Source organism: Drosophila suzukii, chromosome 3 (genome assembly GCF_043229965.1).
Source record: "Drosophila suzukii chromosome 3, CBGP_Dsuzu_IsoJpt1.0, whole genome shotgun sequence".
NCBI classification, from domain to species: domain Eukaryota; kingdom Metazoa; phylum Arthropoda; class Insecta; order Diptera; family Drosophilidae; genus Drosophila; species Drosophila suzukii.
Window position 1 is genome coordinate 90982315 of NC_092082.1, and position 27075 is coordinate 91009389.

Consider the following 27075-nt stretch of genomic DNA (forward strand, 5'->3'; position numbering starts at 1 on the left):
TGCCAACAGAATTATGAATCAAACAATTTGCTGATATCGAGCTTGGATTTCAACAGCTTTAAATCGAACTGGGTTTTTTAAGGTACCTAATAATATTACGTAAAGGATTCCCCGTTCTTTCTTTATAAATTCGCACACACGTAGCTCTGGTGGGCTGAACTGAAGTATTTTATTTTGCGGTCGAATTCCACGAAAGATAAGGCTCTCCCCCCCCACCGAATGTTGTCCCAAGCCCTGTGTCATGGTCTTGAGTCATCATGGGTTTGTTATTATGCTTACGAGTAACTTCTAGCCGGGTCGACTTTTGGGGGCTTGTCATTCCGTGAGGCGGCGACAGAGCATGATGCAGCACTTTGCGATCTGACAGTCGGATTGCATTTTGTGTATATTCTCAAGTGTATAGTGTATAGACCGGTTTATCTGGACGACGCCTGATTTATTTGGGTCATATATTCTGGAGTTCCTGGGTGATGCTTGCTTTAAATGTGATTGAAGTCCGACAGTTGAATTGTATTGTGGCCAAGTGAATTGCAGAATGCTTCAGCTTGTCTGCGGTGGCATCCAGTCCCATTTCCTCTTTTTCTCCGTCCCAAAATCCCCTAGTTGCCAATGGAGCATCCGAAAATAAACTCGAAAGGGGTGAAAATTCCTTTCCAGCTAGCAAAAGATGTCTTTCTTGTCCGGTTTTATATTTTTTTCGCCTTCCTCTTGGTTTATTTTGTTTGCTTTTGGCACACTTTGAGTTTATTTTTAAAACAATTTCCACTACTGTTTGCATTGGGTTCGCGTTTATGGCTGGCGAAATATTCCCATAAAAGATGCGGAAAATGTCGGCACTGACAAGGTGATAACTGCTCGATCTTGCCCAGTCAACAAGATAAATAATAATCGATTCTTTAAAGAGTTGCTAATGGATTGAATGGGCATGGGAATTTGAAGCAGCGATCAACATTCCAGTTCACTCGTGAATGATTAATGTATTTTTTATGGGTTTACAATTTTTATTATATGTATGTATCTTAGCCCTCACAGCTTATAGCAACTGAATGAATATATAGTGGTAACAAGCTAAATTTGACCAAATATACTGATGCATGGTCACACTGAAAATATGTATTTGCATTCTTGGGATTATAATACATTCCCTACTTAGGAAAAGCTTTAGAATTTATATTGAACATCTTGTGATATTTGCAATGTGCAATAATTGGTTCTTTATGTATCTTTGTCTGGCATTTTTCTGCCTCCAATTATTTATTGTTCGCCTCGGTTCGGAAAATGTTTGGCCTGAATTTAATTTGAATTTATTTCTGTCCTCCCCAGCAACCAAAACTGCATAAACATTTGGATTTTATTTGCCTTCATTCTGAGTTTAATATGGTGTTTGCTATGTTCTCTGCTCCTCTCTATTGGATTTGTTTGCTGTGGTTTGGGGAAAACACATTTCTTCATGATATTCTGACATTTTTGAGGGGCTTGTGGGCGGGTGGAATCACCTTTCCGCCGCCCACCTTGTTTAACCTTTACCATTCCATCCACATTTCCCATTTAAGTGAGCTTTTAACGAAGAGGCTCACGAGATTTCATCAGCGAGTTGTGTAAATTTGATGCACTCGAAAAGTGAGAAGACAAATACCACTAAAGAGGATATACCCACTCACACACACGCACGAGTTACGCACACTTACGCACTCACCTACACACTTAAACGCTTTATTTCGTTTTCAAGGCAAATCGTAAAATTTCTGCAAATACTTTGCTCGTCTCCAGTCTCTTTCCCTCTCTTGTGTGTTCTTTCTCTTTTACTTTGGTATCCTGGCAGGCCTATTATTTATCCTTCTCCCTCTGAATGTGTGTGTGTGAGGGTTTGTTTGTAAGTTCGTGTGTCCTTTTTTATGCCCATCACGCAATGGCTTTAGTTTTATGCCGAAATTAGCGAATGTCGACTCGGGCAATGCCAGCTCATATTTGTGAGATATAGGATAATGCCTTGGAGGTACAGAGGAAAACATGAGTTTAAGACGCACAACGTTTTTGATGAAAATTTACTAAATTTTGCATAAATTTCAGCTGCATGGTCACACAGTAAATTTCTTTTCTAAGCTAATAGAGGGAAAATTAGTAAATCTATTTTGAATCAAATTATGATTGCTGATTTTAATTGCTAAGTGCGGAAAGTAGCAAATTTAAAGAAATATTGCTCATCCGCCATGCTGGCTACATTAATTTTTCTACATTCCTTACTTAGTTTTACTGAAATTTTAGCTGTACGGTCACACTGTAAATGTCCTTTTCTTGTCACATTAGCTTAAACATTTATTGGAGCTGCTTGGGGGAATGAAAGAAATACTGACTGGTTTAAAAGTGCAGCAAATAGCAAATCTAGAGGAATATTGCTCATCCGCCATGTTAGTCAAATTAAATTGTATATTTGAGTCTTTGCTATAAAAAATGGTCTTTCTGTTCAAAAGAAAACTATTTTTGAGTTCCTACTATACCGGAAATTGGGAAAGCCATGAGATGTTGTTTCTAACTGATAAACAAAAATATTTTTGGGGCCTCTTTTTACGACTTTTTTTCCTGTGGAGTGGGGGATAATTTCTTTTGCCCATGCATCGATTTCCGCTTTGCCCATTTATGACTTTTTTTGTTCCTTTTCATTATATCGGTCATACTTTTAGGCGTCTGCCAGGCAATAAATAAATACCAAAGTAATACCTGGACATTGGTAATACGAAGTCGATTTGGCCTTATCATCACTATCAGCTGATTTGTATATTTCGGGTTCAACGTTTGTGCTAAGTTTTGGTAGACAGAAAAAATAGATTATGCATGACAAAAATAATATGGTATGCTCAAAATGTACTCTTTTATATGGGGGGAAAGGTAGTTTTTGAGTGGGAGAGTGGGTTTTATTTTTTGCACCGCTCAGCTGATTTGTTTTGGCATAAAAACAATAATAAATCGCTAGTGAATATGAGAGAAATATATATATTACCATTTGCACTCAAAAGTCAGTCCGTAGAACGAGTGCTTTTGAGTGGAAAGTGCTCAGAACTCAATGCGCCGGCGTTGCTCTCCTCTCTTCTGACTCAGAATTCCCGGCTCTCTGGGAGAATTGCTCTCCCCATTTTTGGCGTCGCTTCGCTGCCGCTTTGAAAAAAGCCTTTGCTTTCGAATTTCCACTCATTCGTCTCTCAAATTTCGCAGCGCTCACTTCACTTTTTCCGTGCACTGCTCCCCGAAAATACAAAAAATATAAGAAATTATAACTTGAACCGAAAAAACAGAGAGGCGCACTAACTAAAAAATAGAAAAAAAAACTATTAACTAAACTCTGCCGCCGCCGCCGTTGCTATCTCGCTCGCACCTCTCCGATCGCCGCGCCGTGCTTAAAAACAATCGCCGATTGACGTTTTGTTTTACTTCGCCAGCTGCCGTCGAGTTGAGTCGAAGTGCAAAATAAATAAAGTTTAATAAAACGCTAAGTATCAGAGCAAAGAAATGTACTAACCAAACAAGCCCAAACGGAACTGTAAATATTTAAAATAACTACTCAAAATACAAACCCACGAAACTGAACATCCAAAGTTCAAAAGGTAAAAGATCAACCAAAGTTAATAAATTACATAAAAAGCCTCAAGTTTTTTTATACCGCCTAGTGAAGCTCGTGAAAAATAATAAAAAATGTCAGCAAAAAATAAAACAAAATACAAAAAATTGACGAAAATAAACTTAATCACACACACAAGCGGGGTTGCGTATACATATTATAAAAACATATAATTGCTATTTTAATCAGCCGCTGTTTGTGTGTGTGAGCGATTATCAAAATCTGAAACGGTCCAGAACAAATCTAAAAAAATCAAAAAAAAATCGAAAAAAATCAGAAACCCATTAGAAAAGTGTGCAAATGTTTGTTACCCGCCCGGAAAGAGAAAAGCCATCCGAAAATTAATAAACGATCAAATAAAAATAAAATCAAAAGTAGATTCAAATAAAAGAGACTAAGTTTTACACAACACTCGTTCCTAACCTGTAAAGTCCTCTGCTGCTGCGCTGCAACTGCGACGTCGACTGCAACAAATTGCATTCTGCGTGCATTGTCCAAAAAAAAAAACAGAAAAGAAAACAGAAAGGAAAAAGAATTGCTCTCTCTTCATCTCTCTCTTTCTTCGCCTCGCTTTTCGCCACATTGCACTTGCAAATTTGCATTACATAAATTTGCTGAGCACTTGCATTTGTTTATTAAATGTTAATCGGCTGTTTTATGGCCAAGAGTGCGTGTAATTAAATTACATTTCTGCTGCAATCGATTACACAACCCCCAGTAAACACAAAACACAATTCTCAATTCTCCACTCTTTTGATCTCTTCCTTTTTCACTGTCTTTTCGTTCATTCAATTTACTGCACACACACACACTCACAATCGCAGTCAATTACTGCTATTTTAGGGGGGCTCTGCTCAGGAAGAAGAAGAAGGGGGCGGGGCAGGGGGCCACCCGTTAATGCCCTGCAATTGAAGGAGGAAAAAAATAAAAGGGGAGCGAAATATAAAAAAAGGAAAGAAAGAAGAGCGAATTTACAGCCTCTCGCTTTTCAGACGATGACAATTTGTGTTTGTTGTCGTCCGCTTGTTTTGTTCCTCTCTTTTTATGGTCGCCGATTTCTCGTATCTCTCTTCCGTTCTTCGACGCAATTTGTTACACAATAAGAAAAAGTGTTTGATTGCATCAAAGAACTCGAAAAAAGAATTTTCCAAACAAGAACGTTTTTTCGAAGTTCGGAAGGAGCTGATTCATGGTATAGTCTCAAAAATGCTTACTTCTAGAGACGTTCCAAAAATATTCTTAAATTTAAAAACAAATGTGCTATCTTCTAAGTTCTAAATCTAAAAAACGATCTGGTTGTTTTCAAAATTCTCCCAAAAATTGGAGATTCTAAAAACGGGAACCAGTCAAACAGTTCACTTTGCCGTTGTTACGCTTTATTTGTTTTGTTTTTTACTCAACTGCAGCTTGTTTAATTGCGCTGGGTAATTAATTTGTGCATTTGCGAAAATCGTGGGGAAAAGAGGCGCGGCAAAAAACATCAGGCGATCGAGCAGCGCTGCTGACTTCGCACTTGAGAATCCATCAGAACTCTTGAAGATTCGCTATCCGATTTGCGATTCACGATCCACGTTCCACATTATACATTTCACATTCGAGATTCCACCTCAAAATCGAGTTGCACAGTTCAAGAGTTGAGAGGAAAGATCGCGGGTGCACTTTCTATCTGTATTCCTTATCAGCAGTTCCACTCGTTCTCGAACATTTCATCCAATCATCAGCACTTCAAACAGCCTGGAGTGTTTGTTGCCGATGCCTGTTACAAACATCAGCGGTCGTAATAATAGCACCATCCTAAGTTCAAGTATTCGAGAGAGTTCTAAAGTATACCCCGTGAAATTATCTTAAAATCAGTTATTTAATGGACTTTCTTGACTAATAACCTACCTTTAAAGCAAATATCCAACTATTTTGTTAAAACAGAAAATTTTTGCAATTAAAAATGGTTATAATTCCTTCAATTGTGACATTAGTAATAGATTGTAACAATAATAACTGAGACAATCATGAGATAATGGCTGCGTAATATATCATAGCTTACTCGTTAAACTAACACGCCTTGCACCTTAAATTCAATTAGTTCAAAAGGCCCATTAAATATATAATTTTAAAGTTTTCATTCGAGTACATTGCTTCTCGCATACTACAGATGTGCTACACGATATCATTGATTAGTTCTAGACGCTTTAATCATTGTTTTCAAGTCGCTAGGTTCATTTCTGCAGCACTCCAGATTAACTAATATATTAGTCTAGCGAAAAAGTGTCCAAAAATAGCCTTGATTCAACTGGTTTTATTTTATAAACCCCTTTCTCCGAATTAGACTGGCGTAATGTTAGTGCTATTATTTCAACCGTAGCTGTACGCATTTACTTGAGTATTTTTGGGGGCTTTTAATTAATAATGTGATGTAAGCCCCCTCTGTGAAAAGGGGGCCAATCCACCGGTAACGAGTGTCAGTTCTAACTGGTTGCAACTGGCCCCAACAATTGGCGAGCTCAACAAGCAATTTTTGAAGCAATTATTTAAGTATAGCGGTAGACTAGTTGTATCTATGTATATCGGTTGGGAGGTTGTATCTTTTGTTGTCCACTCAGTGCCTTCCGGTTTAACGGCAGGTGGGTGTGTTCCTTTCCAGGGGCCTATAATACTGCGTACATTTTCTCAGTTTTCCTAATCAATCGATTTGCTTAGAATCGAATTACGCAACACCCAAAAGTCGTGTGACATTGAGCCCCCTTTTCCGCCTCCAGAAAGTGGGCTGGTCACCTCTGAAGAAATCGTAGATCTTCAATTGTCCAGTGGACAGAAGACGGAAGACCCTTCACTTCAATGTCGAGAGCTAGCTGCCCCTCTATATTAACTGCTTCTCGAACGACGTATTTTCTACTATTTCACCAGAGGGACGAGCCCCCAAAAAAGAGTCGTTGCTGCTTCTTCTACCAACTGGAAATTATAAATAATGCTCGGCTGTTTGTTTTGGCGGTGGTGTTGGTGATATTCCGCCTCATCATGTCCAGCACTCGAGGCCGGGGCACAAATATAGCGCGGCTATCGTGCGATGGCGCCTTTATCGCCAGATCACTCGTAGCACGCATTCCACGGGGGTTTCACGGGGGCCCCACGGGGGCTTCACGCGGCCGTCGCTTGACTCTCAGCCACTTTGTGCATGCACAGCATTTTTTATAAGGCTACACTGGCCCAGCTATACGTCCATAAAAAAACGTAGGCCCGAGACGATGTGCCGTGCTGAAGATCAGGCTGAGTCGGCCGACCGCGCGAACGCCCGAACGCCCGTATCTTATCGAAAACAAAACTGGAAAAAAATAGTTCCTGAGACATCACATCATACCAGTGTTGCCGGGTTCTCTACGGATTTCTTGGTCTGGGCTTTCAGTTCCACCGGATTACTGATTGCACCCTATATGGCTTATCAATCTGGGTCTGTTCCCGCTGTTGTTCTTGTCATTTCGCCATGTTGTTGTTGTTGTGACACACCCACCTAGTTCCATTTGCTATCTATCACAAGGGGAAAAACATTTTGAGCGATGCCCAGCCGTTGTCGTCGGTTTTTTGATTTCGCTCGGATAATTGATAAGGCATAGGTGGTGAGTCTCGAAAATCGGTCTGGCATTGGGGAAACGTGACTTATCGGCGGGCGAAAATTTTCCAATGGCAATTATGAAATCTAGGAAACCGCCCAGAAGTCGCTTACTCGGAGTAGGAATGATCGGTGATCACGTTTGAGGACTTTTAACTGCAATAGAGGTGTACAAAAATTAGTTTTAGGGTTTTTTACAAATATTTTATAGTGACTGATGATTAATTTGACAATAATCTTCCATTGAATACATTTTTTATTAATTTAAAAAAATCATAAGTTACAAATTCGAATGCTATTAAAATCCTAGAAAAATTTAATCACAAATTAAAGATACGATAGCCCGCCTTTATCTTACAAAGTCTCAGTAAAATCATAATGCAGGCATTGCTGAACACTCTTATCAAAAACAGAACTTGATAAGTGATATTAACGTTTTTAGAAAACGGTATTGTTTTCTTTTCCGTGTACTCAAGCGAATGGTAGGCGAAAATTGCTAGTTACTGTGAGGAAATTCCGGCTCAATTCGGCTCATTAGGGGACCCGTAGAGTTAATTAAGTCCGGTTAATTGGTATATACTAACCCAGAACAATTGCCAAGCAGTTGTGCAGCACACATTGGACTCTCGCTTTTGAGATACAATGTATGCAGATGTTTCATTGTTCGAACGAATGCCGCGAATCGCTTTTTTCTCTCGCCGTGGTGTAACAAACGAGTGCAACGCGAATAAGTTACCGAAAATAAGCATTTCAATTAAACCCAATCGAAACGCGCTTTGTGCCTCTTCATCTTGCAGTAATCTTGAGAATAAACATGAGATATACTCACTCGCTCAACAAACGGCGGCAAGTGAGCAAAAGGAACTACAACAACCAGCTGAAACCGAGAAGGAGCCAGAGAAATCAGCCGTAGATCCAGAAATAATCCTGCGGGAATCCAAGGAAACAGAAAATAAACCCATACCCATTGAGGTCGAGGATAAACCTCTGGAAATTGAGAGCAAGGAAGCGGAGAAAATAGCTTTACCAGAAACCAGAAAAGTAGCTGCAATAAACAACAACCCACCAGTAATCGATCAGATAAGGCAACTGAGCAACGAGAGCAATCCCCTGAAGCAGATCCTGCAGGCGGAGTTCCTGATCAAGCGGGAGAATCACTCGCCAGGACCGCGAACCATTACCGCCCAGCTGCTCAGCGGGGGAAGTAACAGCGGACTGCGTCACGAGGAGAAGCGTCCCAAGTCGGTGACCGCTTCCGTCTTCCGTCCGAGTTCTGCTCCACCTTTGACCCCAACCCCAGTAGCAACCCCACCGCCACCGCCCGCAGTAGCAGCGGTCCTCTGCAAGAAGAATCCACTCCACTCCGTGGAGCCCACTCTGCCGCCCACCACCACCGCCACGGCAGCCATAATCTCCTCGAGCAATCAGCAGTTGCAGATCCCACAGCCCAGTCATCTGCAAAATACCCAGCAACCAGCTCAAGATATGAATAAAGGATTCTGCTCGCTCTTTGCTGACGATGGACGAGGTCTGACAAGTAAGTAGACGAATTCTTTTTCATATAACTAGGGTATGTTCCAGAAATCTCTATCTATTGGCATTCAAAGTTTGAAGTTGAGCAAGTTACTCCTATTTCTCAAGAATTCGCGTTTCTAATTCCAGAAGTTTCTATCTATAATCATGTAAAGCTTAAATTAACCGAGCAACTCTTGTTTCTCAAGAATTCGCGTATTATGCATACTTTGGCTAATTAAATTGAACAAATTACAAGTTGATATCTCTTTGCTTAAATACGATCTATTGATAAATTGGAATGTTTTCTCTTTTTCAAAATCAAAAGTTCCTGCTCTTATCAAGAAACTGCATTATAATCTAAAGCCCTTGTTGATATCAATATGTGATTGAAAGGTTTTTAAAAATAAAATTGCCGCGATAGCAGGTTTAGCATTTCGATTGATAGAGATTTCTGTTACACCCCCTTCAGCTATATACATAACTCAATTCGGTTGTTAGGGAAGGTATAGCTCAATCAGCTGATAACTGTAGAAAATAATAGAAAAACAGGAAAGATTCGCAAACCACTTTGGAGCAGTTTTTGTGTGAAGTGCATCAGGTGCAGTGCTCTGCGTTCAAGGCTAAAGTCAACGTTTTTCAAAGCAAAGCAGCGCCAACTTATACATATGCATTCCGGTTGGCTTGTTTATAAATTCTATGCAAAAATAGGTAAAATCGACGGAAGGCAGGGGGAACTTGGTGACGCGCGCTATTTGATGTGATTTGACGCATTGTGCGATTTGATTGGTCAGTCAGTCAGTCAGTCAGTCAGTCAGTCAGTCTGGCAATCCGACAACCTGGCATTCATTCAGTCAGCTAGTTGGTCAGTCATTCTGGCGATCGCTTTGCCTTTTGGCTCGCTTATCTGCGGCCGCAATTTGCGCAAATAAAACTATTTATTTGTAAAGGCACAAATGCCCCGCGCCAACCCTTCACTCGAAAAGTGCATTAGTAAACAATGTTCGGTTCGCTCGCCTGATAAGTGCACACTATATAGGCACCATACCATATAGTGCTGTACATATACGGAGGGTTATATATTATACGGTATGGTATATGGATTCCCGCCCGTACTTAACCGCAAGCCGGTTGCCGATGCAATTGCCCGGCTCTTATGTCACAATTTGCCGGCATTACGCATACGCAGTGTTGTGCACATGAAACCCCAGGGGATCGTTTATTGAAAGATTAGAGTTTACCGGTGTTGGGTTTGTTTTTCAAAGTGCAGATCGCGGTTATGGAATCGGTCAATATATTAACGGCACTGTAAAGTGGGTTATCTAAGGCAATCAATGAATTATTGTGTATACGCAGTGTGTAACAGGGAAACCTTTTCTGGTTCACTCTAATATATGCCAAATAGATTAGTAGAGGGTAGGATATAATAGGCTCTATTAAAATTCTGAGCTTGCATGAGTAACTTATTATTTTTTAGTGATTATCATTTATGGAAGTAGTGTCTATTGAGGGATTTCTTTTTATAGAATCCGTAAAAATAGTTATAGTTCTGTTTTTTTTATGGAAAATCATACAAATTTCCTATCTACACTTTCCGCTAGGCATCATATGATAAAATTATTTAGAAAATTGTCACCGTTTGTTTTGCCCACTATTTTTCTTTCTCTATGGAAATATTTGTGTATATCAGATGCTTTTTTTCTTCTGCCCATCGAGTGAATTTTTCCGCTCTTTTTTCTGCTGCCGCCTGGTGACAAAAACAGAAATATGAATATTAACTTGAGCCAATTAATATGCTAAGCGATGTGGCTGTCATCGGGGGGAGAAGAGGGGTCCTCGAAAAAAGAGTGTATTTTTTGGCGCGTGTGCCAAGGTCCGTCGGTGGATCAAGCATGTGTCTCATGTGCCCCTCTCCAAAACCGTACACCCCATCTCCAAGTCTCCGAGTAGCCCAGTATTTTAGACACTTTTCAAGTGGACCTGCAGCCAGCCCCTAATCGCTTTCGTTTTCGTTCAGCTTCGGCCTCTTTGTGTTGACATTTTGCTGGGCCTGCAGACGCGGATATATAGAGATACTTTACTTTACTTTACTCGACTTTCTTCCCACCGCATCGTCTATATTTATTTTCGTTGCGTCGCGGAACGTAAATAAACAGGGGAAATGCCTCGGCTTTATTTTCAGCCCAAATCGAATTGCCTTAAAGGGGATGTTTGTTTTTATGTAATTCTTGTCACCGCTGTTGTTTTGGTGTTTGGTATTTGGTATTTTTCCAAACACCTCAAATATTCCGTTCGTTAGCCTAATCAGCAGTTGTAACACTCGATCGGCTGTCAGATACTCGGGTTTTCAAGGCGTTACACTGTGGAATCAGAGATAACCAGGGAGGGGGCAGTTTCGGGGGCTTCTTCTCGATGGCCAAACAAAAGTAACCCGTTGACAAACAAAAACAGAGGGTCCCAGTGTAATTACCTTATGCTCTTATCCGCTCACAATCTACAAAGGCAAATATTTGTAACGATAGCACGGGGGAACACACTCTCGGCCATAAATATCAATTTATGGGCTTTGCTTTCAGTCGGTGGCTGGGCAATTATGCTGTGGAAATGGAAAAGGCAATGGAATATATAGGGATCGAAGGGGAATATGGACAACGCACTTCTATCGTGATTAGCACGTGTGATAAGCACGTCCATCACGACCAGCGCAGCACAAATGTGGACTAAAAAATAACAGGCGGACGTATGGTTGGATTGGATTGGATCCTAATCAGCCGGGGTTCAAGTTCACAGCTGATATGATGATGAGTTCGAGTACGATTTGCAGTGCTCAGTCTGCTGGCTGCTGTGTAAATTGTCAATATTTTTTCGGGCTCTTACATAAAGCTATTATAGACTATAGAATGTACTAGTATCACGCCCTGTTCCCATTTTTCTCTGCGGGCTCTTAAGTGACCGTGTCCGTTGTTTACATCTTTCGATTCTGATTTGGAACTACGTCACATCACGAGTCGCCATCGTCTTCAATTGCAGATGATGACATAAATTTATTTAAATTGAAGCCGTTTTGCTCTTGGCTTTCGTCTTTTGGGTTTGAGGTTGAGTTCTTCTAGTGTGCCGTAGATTCCTTCGCAGTCACACGCCTCGAGCATGAATTTTGGGTATGAGTTTGGTGTGCGTGCTAATGTGGCAACCTGTTTCCTCAAAAACTTTCGAATATAAAACACAAACCCACGCCTCAAGTGCACCGAATGTGGCTCAAGTGCAGAGATGCCTTTCACAAGTGCCTCACGACCGACCTCTCATCGGTTGCACAGGGAAAAACATGGCGTTCTCTAGATAATAACAGTTTGGAAAGGCTTAACGATGTATTTAAAATCATTAGAGAAATTCTTAAGATCATAATTTGATCATCAGTTCTTCATAGAACAGAGTTTCTTCAGAGCTCTTGAATATTTTAATACTTTAAGACCTTTGCATTACCAATATTTTTCCCCGTGTAACTGGGTTACTTACTGACCGGGTGACTCGATGACTGGGTGACTGGATCACTGGGTGATGGCCAAGTCTCAGCTGCGGCTGCACTGTTCTCCTTAGCCTTGCGTGTAGGCCCAGTTAGCCAGTTAGCCGCTAAATGCCATTCCCGGCCTTGCACTTTGGCGAAAAACAACACATTCGATGAGCTGTAATATATAGAAGCACTTTGCAAACATCTCATAAAATGCACTCCTCGATTCCGATATAGATAGACCCCCAATGGACGTTGAATAGGGGCTCTGTTCTGTATTATCATGCGCCATAATTTCTGTTGTTTTTTCCGCAAAAAGCTTTGCCAACGTTGAGTAGCACTCGAGTGCCATAATTACAAGTCGCACTGCCGGGTTGGGGGCTCCATAAAGTAATGGTGCGGTTTGCGGGGGGTTAGACCTTTGGGCGTGCATTGTTAATTAATTTGTTTGTGTCGAATGCAGCGACCGCAAGAGCAAGCAGATGCCGGGGCAGCTCCAGCTACAAGCTGTGCAAATCCCTTACACACCGCTAATCTGATCTTTATTGTCGCTTCCCTGAAAATGGCATTGGAAAATGTATTGCACAGGGAAAAAAAAGCATTCGTTTGTTCTATATCTCAAAATAGGAGTTTTAGAGTGACCTTTTCCCTTTTGCATGCACAAGCTTACTTAGTGTGACCATACTGGCAAATATCATGTCGGAGTTAGGTGGTTATTGATGTGAAGTTTAATTTGGTAAGATTTTATAGATTTTTCCGAGTGCAATATGCATTAACTAAGGCTAGTGTGGGTTGGTGAAGAGCCGCAAACCCTTTCCAGGCAATCTGCTTACTATATTCTGGCTTATATGGCTGCCCGGTGGCAGTTGCCGCAGTTGGGATTTATCCGCATTATATATGGCTCTTTGATAGAAGCGCCTGAGCCAAAGGCAAACAATGCACTTGGACTTGCATTTGAAATTCTATTTGGCTTGCGGTCTCTCCGTTGTTTTAGTTAGTTTTTCATTTCCATTTTGCAACTTAATAGTCGGCACACACAGGCGGTTGGGACCAGTTTTATTAGCATACCATCTAGTATAGCAAACCCCATGACGGGAATGGGATTCGAATTGGGATGGGGATGGAAATGGGGATGGGTATGGGTTGATAGCTGAGGCTCGGCTTTAGGAATTTCTGTCCCAGATGACGCACAGCCCGAATCTCGCGGGAAGATCGCCCCTGGTTCAAGACCCCCATATTGATAAGCGCCCTTGCACCTGATCTGGGGCGATGCACCCGATAGTTATTTAATTCCGTAAAAATAGTCAGAGTTCCTGTTTTGAGGATTGGATGGGATTGCTTGTTTTTCGCACCGCTTCGCTTGCATATTTATTCCGCGTACGTCAATAGGGCCAAAATGCTGATTAATGAGTCGCCCGGCCATAAAAATCATGGCTCTGCTTCGATTCCACTGTGGAGGCAATTGGAGCGACTAATTCACGAGGGGAGCGTTCAATTAGATTCAATTGAGAGCTGTCAATTAGGGGCGACTCAGGCGAGCGATAATTGAAATTTCGGCAGCACAGGGTTTCTTTTTCTTTTACCGAACAGAGTTAATTAACAGTAGACCAACAAAAACCGAATTGAGATGTAGCACGGCAGCGCGAAACTAGGTGAAACCGCCACTAACTGCATATGTTTTCTGTCTTTTCTCAATTTCAGTGCTTAAGGAAGAACCCGATGATTTGTCCCACCACCTGGCCTCCACCAACTGCATCCAGCTGGACGAGATGACGCCCTTCAGTGACATGTTGGTCGGCCTCATGGGCTCCTGTCTGCTGCCCGAGGACATCAATTCCCTGGACTCGACCACCTGCTCCACGACGGCCAGTGGCCAGCACTACCAGAGTCCCAACAGCAGCAGCACCAGCAGCAGCAGCAATACTGCAGCAACCAGCAATACCAGTAGCAGTAGCAACAGCTATGCCAACAGTCCGCTCAGCCCACTCACACCTACGCCCACTGAAAGGAATACCAGTCATCAGCAGCAGCAGCAACACCAGCCGCAACACAACCAGCAGCAGCAGCAGCAACACCAGCAGCAGCAACATCATGCCCAGCACCACGACAACAGCAACAGCAGCAGCAATATTGATCCCCTGTTCAACTACCGCGAGGAGTCGAACGACACAAGTTGCTCGCAGCACTTGCATTCGCCTAGCATCACCTCAAAGGTGGGTTTCCTTAGATCTAAACCCCTTAATTACCCCTAATAACCACAATTTCCCTTGTGTTCCAACAGAGTCCCGAGGACAGTAGCCTGCCATCGCTGTGCAGTCCCAATTCGCTGACCCAGGAGGACGAGTTCTCCTTCGAGGACTTTGCCATGCGTGCTCCCTACATCCCCATCGATGATGATATGCCCCTGCTGACGGAGACGGATCTCATGTGGTGTCCACCAGAGGATCTGCAGGCCATGGTGCCCAAGGAGATCGATGCCATACAGCAGCAGTTGCAACAGTTGCAGCAGCAACATCACCAGCAGTACGCCACCAGCAATACTGGCTACCAGCAGCAGCAGCAGCAGCAACAGCAGCAGCAGCAACACCAGCAGCAGCATTTCTCCAACTCACTGTGCTCATCGCCAGCCTCAACGGTCTCGTCATTGTCGCCGTCGCCGGTGCAACAGCAGCATCAGCAGCAGCAACAGGCGGCGGTCTTCACCAGCGATTCCAGCGAACTGGCGGCATTGCTGTGCGGATCCGGGAATGGAACCCTTTCGATTCTGGGTGGAAGTGGCGTTACCGTTGCGGAGGAGTGCAACGAGCGACTCCAGCAGCAACATCATCATCAGCAGCAGCAGCAACAAAATAGCAACGAGTTCAGGACCTTCCAGCAATTGCAGCAGGAGTTGCAATTGCAGGAGGAGCAGCAGCAGCGACAGCAGCGCCAGCATCAGCTGCAACAGCAGCAGCAGCAGCAACAGCAGATACTGAGCCTCAGCATCGAGTGCAAAAAAGAAAAATACGATGTGCAAATGGGAGCCAGTTTATGCCATCCCATGGAGGATGCATTTGAGAATGACTACAGCAAGGACTGTAAGTATCTTGGGGAAAAAGAGTAGCGAAATTACGAAGTATATTGGAATCCTTAGGAATATTAGGTTCTAAAGAATTCGAACAGGGGAATAGGTCTTTAAAAATATAATCAAAAATAGCTAAGACTTTAATTGTTCTGTTTATGTTATATTTTAACAGACTGTAGACTATTTTTGTTTATGGACACTTTTAAAAAGAGAGATTATAGAACGACTAGTCAGTCCGCAGACTAAATATAAAAAAACAAAAAAGTCAGAGCAATTGAGGGGTAATTATGGAGTGGAAATTTACGAGACTTTCGTTCTTTAATAGAAAGAGACTTTTGATAGATCTAATAGAGCTGAATAGATTGATTTACGGCCTTTTGGGACCTTCCTCTCCGTGTTGGCTTTGGAAATATTCCACACTTTTGCCTCCTGCATTTGGAGGGGCCCAATTTTATGGCACTTCCCTGGCTAAAAATAACCGTGGAAACTTGCTTTATTTTTTATGATATGCTGCCAACGCACACGCACACGCACTCCAAACGCCTACATGTAAAAATAGAGGGAAACATGAAGAAAATTTCAGAATTTTTGTTTCGTGTCGCGGAAGATGTCACTTTGGGTTGGGTTTTATTATTTTTTGTTTGTTTTGTGTCGGGGAACTGCGGGAGAGCTAATTGATGTGGGTCTGCCGCTCCACTCCAGTGGGTTGCAAGCGATTTGCGTAATTTTCACACATTGCTCTCTTACCTTTGACACATGTCACGGCACGAGGTCTGTGATTGATGCCCAGAAACTGACGGAATCGGTGGCATCAACCCCTGGCCTTGTCACTTGTATTGACTGCAAGTGCTGGGATATATGTCAGGCAGTAAAAAAGGAGGGGAATATCGGAGGATATTGACAGATGCCTTTAGGCCTTTATGAATTTTCCACCAGCTAATCGCCACTGATTTATGTCACACACACCAGGCGAAAAAGCGAAACGAACTGTAGATATTAGCTACCTAATATATAGACACAAAGGCAGGCAGATATAGATATATTATATGGAATTTGCCCACCTATTTATGTGCAAAATGCTTGAGACAGCCAAATATTATTGTTTTAAATTGGCACCAATGTCATGGGCAAAGGAATTAATTTTTGGCTGGCCATTGGATTCAATAAATTTTAAGATTAGACAGCACATTTCCATTAAATGCTACTTGGTTTCTTATTAACTTTGGATTTGCTTTTACTTTTTAGCCACAAACCTGGATTGCTGGGACTTGCTGCAGATGCAGGTGGCGGAGGCGGCTCCCGTGAGTCCCACTCAAGCCTCATCGCCGGCCCCCTGCAAGGTGACCACCATCCAGTTGCTCCAACAGCAGCAGCAGCAATTGCAGCAGCAGCAGCAGCAGAACATCATCCTGAATGCAGTGCCATTGATTACCATACAGAACAACAAGGGATTGATGCAGCAGCAGCAGCAGGAGCAGCTGCAGCAGCCCACTTTAAAGCTGCTGAATGGAGCCAACCTGTCGCCGGTAACCACCAAGGCCACCATTCGCCTGGTGGAGAGCAAGCCGGCCACCACGACGCCACCCCGAGTGGCCAAGGTGAGCCTCGTCCCCCAGCAGCAGCAGCATGGAAACAAGCGACACCTAAATAGTGCGACAGGAGCGGGCAATCCCGTGGAGTCGAAGCGCCTGAAGAGCGGCACCCTCTGCCTGGATGTCCAGTCCCCGCAGCTCCTGCAGCAGCTGATTGGCAAAGATCCTGCCCAGCAGCAGACCCAAGCAGCCAAGCGAGCGGGAAGCGACCGGTGGCAACAATCTTCGGAGAACAAGCAGCAGAAGCAGCAACAGCAGTCCAACTCGGTCCTGAAGAACCTGCTGGTCAGCGGACGCGATGTAAGTGCCGGTTACTGCATTGTGCCCATGCGGCCCAAGAAGCAGCTGGCCAAGGTCTAGACTCTCGGGTCCCAGGACAAGAGAACGACCTTCCACCCGCCTCTCAATTAGCTAATGGAAGCACTCACAGCCGGCTATGATGATAAAGAAGAGAAAAAGAGATACAACCAAGGATTGTTAGGCTAAGCGAATGGACAAGCCCATTTCTACAATTTGTCTTTGTAAATGGATCGATTTTATATTGCTAAACCTAGGAGATACGACTACCACTGCATCAGCTAAAATGTAAACTTTAAACTTTAAACTGTACACTGTAACCAACAAAGCAACCTCCTCCCGCTGCGAGAGGAAGGCGGGCCTAGTTTTAGTCCGTTTTTGTAGTCCCTAGACCTTAGTCCCTAGATATATGATATATACCTAGACATGTAGCGGATAGATCTAGTCTAGATGTGTAAGAGAGCTGCAGTTGCAGCTGCAGCGTGGACTTTAAAATTATAAATTTGTAGACTATTTAAAATAGTGCTAACCGAGAGCCGAGAACCGATCTGATCCAATGCGATGCAAACCAGAAGAGGAGCGAGCGATTGATCGATCGATCGATAATTTTAAGTTGTAGCTTGGCGCGATTTGTTGATTTCTTTTTAAGTTACCGACCTAAGAACCTAAGCAAGTTGTTAAAAATCTTCTGTTCTGTTGAGCAAAAATTCTGTTGTACATACGACGAGGAGGAGCAGCGGTAGGAATATATACTATTCGAGTAGTTATAGCGAGTGATCACCGTGCCGTAGAAGAGAATCATCACAGCGGATCGCAGACGCACACACACTCTGAACGTAGTTTTTATTAGCGATGTAGACGAGATGAGATGAGGAATGCGAATCAGAGACCGATTGCAATAAAATTGTAAACTGTATAAATTCAAAAAACAAATACGGCAACTTTAAGTTTTTTACTGTGATAGCATTTGCTTTTGTTGTTTGAGTTACCGGCATCCATCAGGTTTATGTTTTCTAGACCTTATCCCTATGATTTCTGTTAACTTATTCGAGCAATTTGTTAGATGTGTAAGCTTTGACTGAGCAAGAAAGAAGCAGCAGCAGCAGTGCAGGAATGCGGATTTGAAAGATCTGATAATCTGATATATATATGATTCAAAGACAAGACGAGTTTGTTTTCGAGTTCATTTTTGGCCTTTTTGTTGTCGTGTGTTGTGAGATACCACGAAAAAGCATGTAAATTGTCAAAATTGTGAACAAAAAGTAGCAAAATTGAAAACTGAAATTCGAGCGCTGAAGGTACAAAAAATCAAAAAAAAACGAGAAAACGAAATCCCTATAGGAAAGTTAAAGGAGGAAGCAACATTTAAGCTAGACAAATATGCACACTAACTCTAGTGAAAAGTCAAAACTAAACAAGAAGCATACAACAAATATACATAGAGCAACTATTAGCAATTAAACAACAATCCTCGTGTTGTCGGCGTTTTCAATCGCACAACACACACATCTAATATATAGATATATATACCTAGACCTAGTTGTATAGATATAGTGCGTATATAGAACAAACCTCGGGTCGCCACTGAAGCTTTAGCCTGGCAGGAGCTTTCGTTTCTTATTAGTTGTCGTTTTTAATTTAGTTTGTAGTTTCTTTGTTTTGTTTTTATTAGCGTTAAATACACCTAAAACGAAGGAGAAGTCAATTTTCCAAACGAAAGAAAAACCAAAAAACATTATCGAACGCTGTGTTTGTTTTCCTTATTGATTTTAATATGATTTTTTATTAAGCCGGGGCCCTTGAATATTTAAAAACCTAAAGAGAGAACACATTGATTTTCCGTCGTGTACTGACCTACATACGTTAAAAGGGGTTGTTATATATGTCGTATAACCAACCAATTCCTCATTGTGTCGCCTGGCAGCTTAATTAACTTTCTGAGGCCTCAAAAACATGGCGTGTCTGACGCACATCGATGGCAACACGAAACCGAAATCATAAATATCCAGCTGGGATATATTTTATATATATATTAAGCTTTGGAAGGCAAACACAAACTTACACGCAACTAGCCCCGAATTTAAAATGCCAGGACTGCCACTATTGACACTGCTTTAGTCAGGCCATTGAATTGGGATTTGAGCCCTGGCAAAAGGACTCTGCTTTCCACTTTCTCCTGCCACATTCTATTTGGCATTCCGATAAGACCCGGAGGCAGCGCGTGCCGCATTTGGGCCTCCCATTCGTATTGATTTTGCACCTCCAAGTTGGTGGGGGAGAAAGGAGAAAGCCCACCCACATCTGGGTGCTATCCCTTTGCCTGTTTTATTTTCCTTTCCGTTGCGCACAGCTGACGCTTCTCTTTTTCTGCGACACAACTTTCACTCTCACTTTGACTTTCACTTTCACTCCGGCCCGGCTTCTCTTCTCGTCCGGACTCTCCTCTCTTTTGTTCCCCGGCACGTGGCTCTTATGTACCGAAAAACCCCCTAAGCCCCCAATTCCTGGCTCGGGTTTACTACTCCGGTTTTATGGCCTACACGAGCTTCCCTTTCTGGGGGCGTCGGACTTTTTGCGTCACAGCCGGAACTTTTGCGTAGTCCCTGCATTAATGAATCGCCCGACTTTTCCATAATTGGCTGCAGCTTCTCGGGAACCCAATTTGCATTATTCTCGGGCGACACATGTGTGTACGTGGTTAAATATTTGCTCCCCACTTAGGAGCATCCATCCTATGCCTCGTTTACTTTATTTACTTTGTTACTTATGTTTTGTGTTTGTCCAGGCCAGGCGAAAAAAGAAAGCTTCTCTGGTTAAATAGAACAATTCATAGGAGTAATTGCCAGATAGATCAGATCGTAACCGCATCTACCTCGTGTGGCAAAGTAAATCGAACAATTGAAACTGAAACCGAAACTACCTCCGGATCAGCCATCAAAATAGTAACCTCAAACTAAGGCCAACAGAAACCAGAAGAAAACCAGACGCCCCACTAGGAAATTTTTACTGTTACTATACTATATATATGCTATAGAAAATTGACAAGCAATCCTCGATATATTTAACTAGACAAATACCAGACAACCTAGCGTGTATATTCCTCTCGATAATCATTTAGCCAGTGCTCCAAATTGGGGTCTTGAGAATATTTGAATAAAAAATAATTATAGCCCGAAAAGACTGCGAGCCGAAAACTCTGAAAAATTAAAAGATATACACATAGCGCGGAACTTATACATAGATCGTAAGCAGGGATGTACATAAGGAAACACCAGAAAACCAGCTAGTAAGCTAGGAGAACTCTCAAAATTAATCGATGTGGCTTTAACTAAACTTAAACTATAGGTCTCCGAGCACGGGGAGTAGCCAGTAATCTGCCTAATATTTAGCTATGATATCGAGATAGTATTAACTAAAGCCCGCGCAAGTCAAATTCAAATCGACTAACGATAACAATAACAATAACGACTTTGTAGTAGACGATCACGGATCCCAATCATCACATTTAGTTGAAATTTTTCGCGTTACGTATGACAGAGGGAGAGAGAGAAAGGTAGGGAAAAAGAGGGTTACGAAATCGAGAATGGGGAAGATGGGTAGCTTTATCGCGACGGAGTGCAAATTCAAGAACGAGAATCGAACAGAAAGTACATACAATACCACAAATATACCACATATACCTCAGTACATGCATAAGTACGATCGTGTGGGCCATTCGGGTTGGGTGTATATGTCATATATATATCCCCCGGATCGGCGCTTACTTACATACATACCTCGTGTATACATATAAACATTAACTAAAATATACATACATATACCTATCCTAAAGCATACGCCTACTCCGACTTTTGATAGTTCAATACACCTTAGTGAATGTTGTGTACCGACCCTTTGATAACGAGCGTTTTTTACTACCTCCAATTCTTGTTGTGTGTGTATCTCGCATTTATAGCAAAGAATTAATTAGATCCCCAGAAGCTAAGCCTAAAAACTAAACCCTAAACCCTAAACTAAACTAAATTAAAGCTAATGCAAGTCTAGAGAAAAGTAAATTAAAGTAAACTAAACTAAATGTTGTGTCATTTTTATAGCCTACCTATGTGCGTCGAATACCTCGGAGAAAAAGCTTCAGTAAAGTAACGAAAAGTAAAGTAAATTTAGTGAAATTTTGTGACTCACCCCAGCAGCATCTCCCCCAAAAATACAACTTTATTAGGTGTAATTTCCCGGGCTAGCAAATTTAATACTATATAACACACACACCCTTGACATATCCGTTTACTGTAGCCCCTCGTTTTTGGCCAACTCATCATAACTCAAAGTGAAGAAGTCAAGGTGACAAGCACTTTGTGGGCGTTGCAATTGATTTGGCGGCTGGCTGATTTTGATTAATGTTAGGATTAGAATTCGGATTCCTTATCCCAGCAGTCAATTTGAAGAGTTTTCCCGACTGCCTAGCCGTTTTGCCTTGATTAATTGTGCAGGCATTATGTAAAGTTATATTATGATGGCTCAAGTCAACAGGTTGCAGAGGTTACAGAGTTGTGTCTACAGAAGTAACCTTTGGCCCCGAGACTCATTTGTCAGAAGTGGCGAAGAGAAGAACAAATGAAGAGTCATTTTCATGGGACATTTGCTTTTATTTGCCATGCCAACAAATCTCGGTTAATTTGCAACAATTACTTGTGTGTTTTGTCGACAGACAAAGCTGCTTATATGAGGCCCAAAAACTGGAACCCTATCCCTCATAAGCCCCACCTCCCACCCACACTAAAAAACACCGAGAATACCTCCAATTCCACAAGATGTTAGCGTAATTTGAAAGCCTAGAGCGAAACTAGCCTTGAATTAGACTCGAGTCGAATCGAATCGATCCGATAAGTAAGGCAAAAACTAGTGTGTAAACGCCGCAAAGTATGCAATATTATACATATATACACCTATATACATAAAAATATATATATACAAGATGTCAAGCAACTTATACATATACAAGCGAATGTAGTACGATACGATATGGCATATGATATGATATCTGGATTATAAAGTATTTTAATAAACTTTTAATAAATATTTTAGTAAATCCAATAAAACAAGAAAAATAAAGCCGAAAACCCCCAGCAAAGCAACTGATCCAGCAACTAAGAGGAAAATCAGCAGGGAAACTGTGTTTTTCTTTTGGAAAGTATCTGAGAACGGGCGTCGTCGATTCTTACAAGTCTCTCCCTTCGATTTATGTGCATACATTGGCTGGCCCTCCAGCATATTTGTATTGACAGGCCAGCCTGGGAATTGATTAATCTCCATTCAGCATTGTATATCTGCCTGCTCCACTGACTGGCAATTTATTAAAATCTTTTGATTGGAATAAATGATGCTGCCAGGGCTAATCAAGTTGCCCCAAACTTGTGCTGCTCTGGAATTGAATTCCCCATTGTCTGTCCTCTCTTGAAGTCGGAACCACTTGAGTATGCCGAGCACATCCATACACGGCCAACTTTCTCTCTTATCTTGAGATTTGAGATTTTCGTTTCACTTTCCTTGGCAAATTTGAATCTTTCGCTTCGTTTGCCTGTAAATAAATGACGAGTTTTCGTCACACACGAGCGCTGTGACGAAATTAAATTCCACCTTGGAGAACTCACCCCCTATTTCTGAAAAATATGCCGCGTTGGGTGACAATTGCATTACGTATACGCCACATTATCTCCTTAAAGGAGGCTTGTTGCATGAGTTATTCAAGTTTATTGCTTATTGATTTTGGCCTCTCAGTTTTCAATTTCACCTCGATATGGAAGAAAGCCAATCCTTTCGAGCGTTCCTCCCAAGGGATTTACGCAATAAGAGTCGAGTTGCGAGTTCCGAATTCCGAGTTCAAGAAAATGTTACTTAAGTACATTTGCTGCCTACTTTTCCTTTTTATTATGCGGTGACAGCAGATTTTTCTGCAGAAACTTGAAGGCAAAAGTTTCCCTTTAATTGCTTTTGTTTCTCTATTGGACTTTCGTTTTGGGGGGCCCCCAAACAGGGCGTGGCACGTGCGAGGCGTCGATGAAATGCGATGCCATAAAAAGGAAAAATCCAATTAGACGGCTTTAAACGCAGAGTCCTGCTGCAAAGCCAACTCAGCAGAACACTGGGGAAATCCGCCATAAAGTCGGCTCAAAGCCGCCGTCTTAGACATCAAAATAAAGTGAAACAGCGTTGGAGAGTGGGGACTGCCAATTATTGTAATGCCTTGGCATTTCCGGAAACCTTTACCGTCTTCATCTAATAGTTTCTGCCTTTTGCGTGGCAGCAATTGCCTTTAATAATTTATTAGAGCATATTAGACCAATGTCCGAGCTATGGCAGGCATGCCACACAATATATCAAACAATAAACCTATTACACGGCTCCTACTCTTCTTTATTTTTTTGCCATCGATGATGTCCTGGGGGGCAGTGCGCGTGCCATCGGAGTTTCTGGTCGTTTCGTTACGCATACGCCCTGTCAGCCGGGGACAGGGAAAAATGTTCTTGGGTATTCCCATCGCTGTTTCAGGAGCGAGTTCTTTCTGGGACAGATGTTCTGGCTCCGACTTTCACTTTCTTTGTCCTTCGGTTTGTTTACCCATCGCTCAACTTACTACAGCACTTTCGCCTTCGTCCGTAATTGCTGCAATTAGCACTAGCTGCAATCGAAGACTAACAATCGGCGATGAAAGCTTGGCAAACAGAGGGTCGGGGTGCGGTTCAATGGACTGCAGTTGAACCCTTGTCATCATCATCACACCCGTCGGGGCAATTTTTGGCAGTTTTATCTTCGTCATCGGCCGTTGTCAAAGTCTGCACAGAGAAAAAATATCAGTAAGAGTACGGTTTCTAATATTTTCAAGCTAAACTAACTTTATTTTGAAAGACAGACCTAATTTTGACCTCTTATTTTAGCGTAAGGTTACTCTAAATCCTTTTTGAGGATCGGTCACACTATTAAATTTTCAAAAGTTTTAATATTTAGTCATTGAACCAGATAGACTTAATTTAAATGGTTAAAATATAAATTTTAGCTCAAAAAATGCTAATGACATTTAGAAACCGATATTAATGTTTTTTTTTTTTGTAATAAAAATGCAGGCGGCTGCTTGGCAGCGTTCGAAATTGATATATTCCCCACTTCCTGTCAGTCTGACTGCCGGGAATGAAAATGGGCACTAACGGGTAGCTCTCAAAGCGAAAGTTGGGTCTTTCTTTGTGTCAATCCGAAATCCAAAGCATAATAATGTCCCGCCGCTGGATTCTGTTTCAACGCTAGCAGCAGGACCCATTCCCAGCCATCATTAAAATATGATTTATTGCGGGTATTCCCGCTTCCCCTTTTTGGGGTGGACTTTGCGGCTTGGCTTTTCACTGCCTAAGAGCTTCCTGCTGTGGCTTTTCCACAGGGACTTCCAGGCCTTGAGCGAGTGACTTTAAACATCTTCTTGACTGCGACTTAGCCCCTGATTTTCCGCTCGATTTTCGTTTGACTGTCAAGGTATCAACATCTCCCAGCACAGGTCTCATCGAGTTAATAGGCCCACATTTGCATAGGAATAGCACTGAAACCCAGCCAAAAGTTGCGTTCTCCAGGGAGCCAGAGATGCTGGGAGAATCGGGGAGTAATTTAGCTATAAATCGGTTAATTTAATTTAATTTACGCACAGATTGCGGTGCTTAAGTCATAATTGTAATTTTAATTGTAAGCTATTAGTTATGAATAACAATAAGATTGGAATAAGTAGGGCAATTAGGAAAATCGATCCATTTACTGAGACAAATTTGTACTAATAAATCCCTGAGTGACTTGAAGTTGTGGCGTGCTTCTTACACAGAAAGAAACTTGTTTTGGATATTTATAAAAGTTATCCCCTTTATTAAAGGGCTATTGCATTTTTCAGTATCAAGTTTCTTTCTGAACTTGTTATTTTGTATATCAGCCCTGTTCTAATTTCTTGTTTTCCTCTTTTCTTTTTTTTTTCTGCCCCCAAAAAACAGGCTAGCGAATCAGAACCCATGATGATCGATGATGACAACTCCCTGGAGCAGCAGGGAAGTCCTCTGGGCAAATATGGTTTGCCCCTGCATTGCCACACCTCCACGTCGGCGGTGCTGCGGGACTATCACCACAATCCGCTGATCAGTGGCACCAACTTCCAGCTGTCTCCGGTCTTCGGAGGCTCAGATGCTGGAGGAGGTGATTGCGAGACCGGGTCAGTGGTCTCCCTGGATGACTCCGTGCCACCGGGCCTGACGGCCTGCGATACGGATGCCTCCAGCGACAGTGGCATCGATGAGAACAGCCTGGTGGACGGGGCATCGGGGTCACCACGCAAGAGGGTGCTCCTAACTTCCACTTCCACCAGTGAGCAGCAGGCGGATTCTGCACCCCCGCCCTTGGATGTGACGATCCGCCCAGTGATCCCGCAATCGGCAGAAGAGGAGCTCGAGGGATGCGATGGAAGCAGCAGCAACGCACCCAGCAGGAAGACCTCCATCTCCTTCCTGGACAGCAGCAATCCCCTGCTCCACACGCCGGCGATGATGGACCTGTGCAACGACGACTACATCATGGGCGAGGGTGGCTTCGAGTTCAGCGAGAACCAGTTGGAGCAGGTCCTGGGATGGCCAGAGATCGCCTAGGACGAGTACCATCTTTGCATGCACTGCATTTGAAAAGGGGGCATTTTATTTGGGAAGATAAGAAAACATTGAAATTAAAATGAGCATCAAAGAGAAAGCTAACCAAAAGATTGATTTTGAGCCTTGCGTGAAAGTAGTAGTCCGCACAACCAACCTGACAAGACCTATGTAACCCCACCAACAGACGATTCCCATTCCCCCAACCCCAACCGAACACTTGACCCCTGATGACCCCATGCTAACCGACACACATTTACAAACAGGAAGGGTTAATCACACTTGAATAGTTTTGTAGCCATGTTAACTGCCTAGAACAGAAGAATATACACGTATGTAATTTAGTCTTAATGATTTTCTATATGCAAACCGTTTTACACAACAAAAAGGATGAGGAGCAAATTATTAAGAGGAAATAATAACCATATAAACTACGATATAAATTACGAAAAGAAAATATCTTGGAAAAATGTTCATAGTTTTTGTTGCTAGAAGGCTCAAAAAACAAGTTTTTTGGTGATGGTTGTATTCTGTTTTATAACTTTCAAGCAAAAAAGCTGTGACGGAAAAAAAAGTTTTTGAACACGTTTTACAATAAATATTATAAAAAACAAAAAAACGAAAAAAAAATGTATACATTAATGTTAAATTTAGTTAAGGACTTTAATTTCAATTTCAATGTTTTCAAATGCTACATAAAAAGTTTGTAGCTATAATATTTTTAATATAATTAATTGAACTAAGTAAATATTGTTCCCGATTCAGTTGATCTTAATTTCAGGCTATACTTTGTGCATTTCTACAAATTTACTTTGTGTCAATCATTTTCAATAATTTCTCGATTTTCGTATCCCCTTGAGTACCAATTCCTTATGTAAATTAGTTTTAATTCTGTTTAAGGCGCATTATTCAAAACAAACTGTTTTCTTGCTTAAATCCAAATTCAATCAATGTTCAGTGTTTTACAACTTGTTTAAATATTAATTGGCAAAATAAATATAGAATTCATTTCGATGAAAATTGCATGCAGAAAATCTGTGCGTTCGTTTTTGTCGGGGAGATTGGACTGGAGTCCTTTTCAGAGTTTGGGGATCTTTTGAGTTTTTAAACTAATTCGCCGTGGAAGGTGAATTCGCCTTTACTGTGAAGCAAAGACGCGAACCATGTGCACGGTGAATGTAAAGTATAAGTTTCATGTACAAAATTGTATCTATCAAATGAATATTAGTGG

The 27075-nt window shown here is 42.0% G+C and overlaps 1 protein-coding gene across 2 annotated transcripts in view; it reads left to right on the plus strand.

Annotated features, from left to right (window-relative positions):
- sima (HIF-1 transcription factor component sima) overlaps positions 1-26281 on the plus strand; it is a 70263-nt gene extending 43982 nt beyond the window's left edge. For both annotated transcript variants that reach the window (XM_065866988.2, XM_065866987.2), the window contains exons 8-12: positions 8012-8751; positions 13933-14444; positions 14513-15308; positions 16541-17187; positions 25203-26281. In XM_065866988.2, the coding sequence (XP_065723060.2) occupies positions 8012-8751; positions 13933-14444; positions 14513-15308; positions 16541-17187; positions 25203-25847 (3340 nt within the window). In that variant the 3' untranslated portion in view covers positions 25848-26281. The remainder of the gene's footprint in view (positions 1-8011; positions 8752-13932; positions 14445-14512; positions 15309-16540; positions 17188-25202) is intronic.
- Positions 26282-27075: the final 794 nt, after the last annotated feature.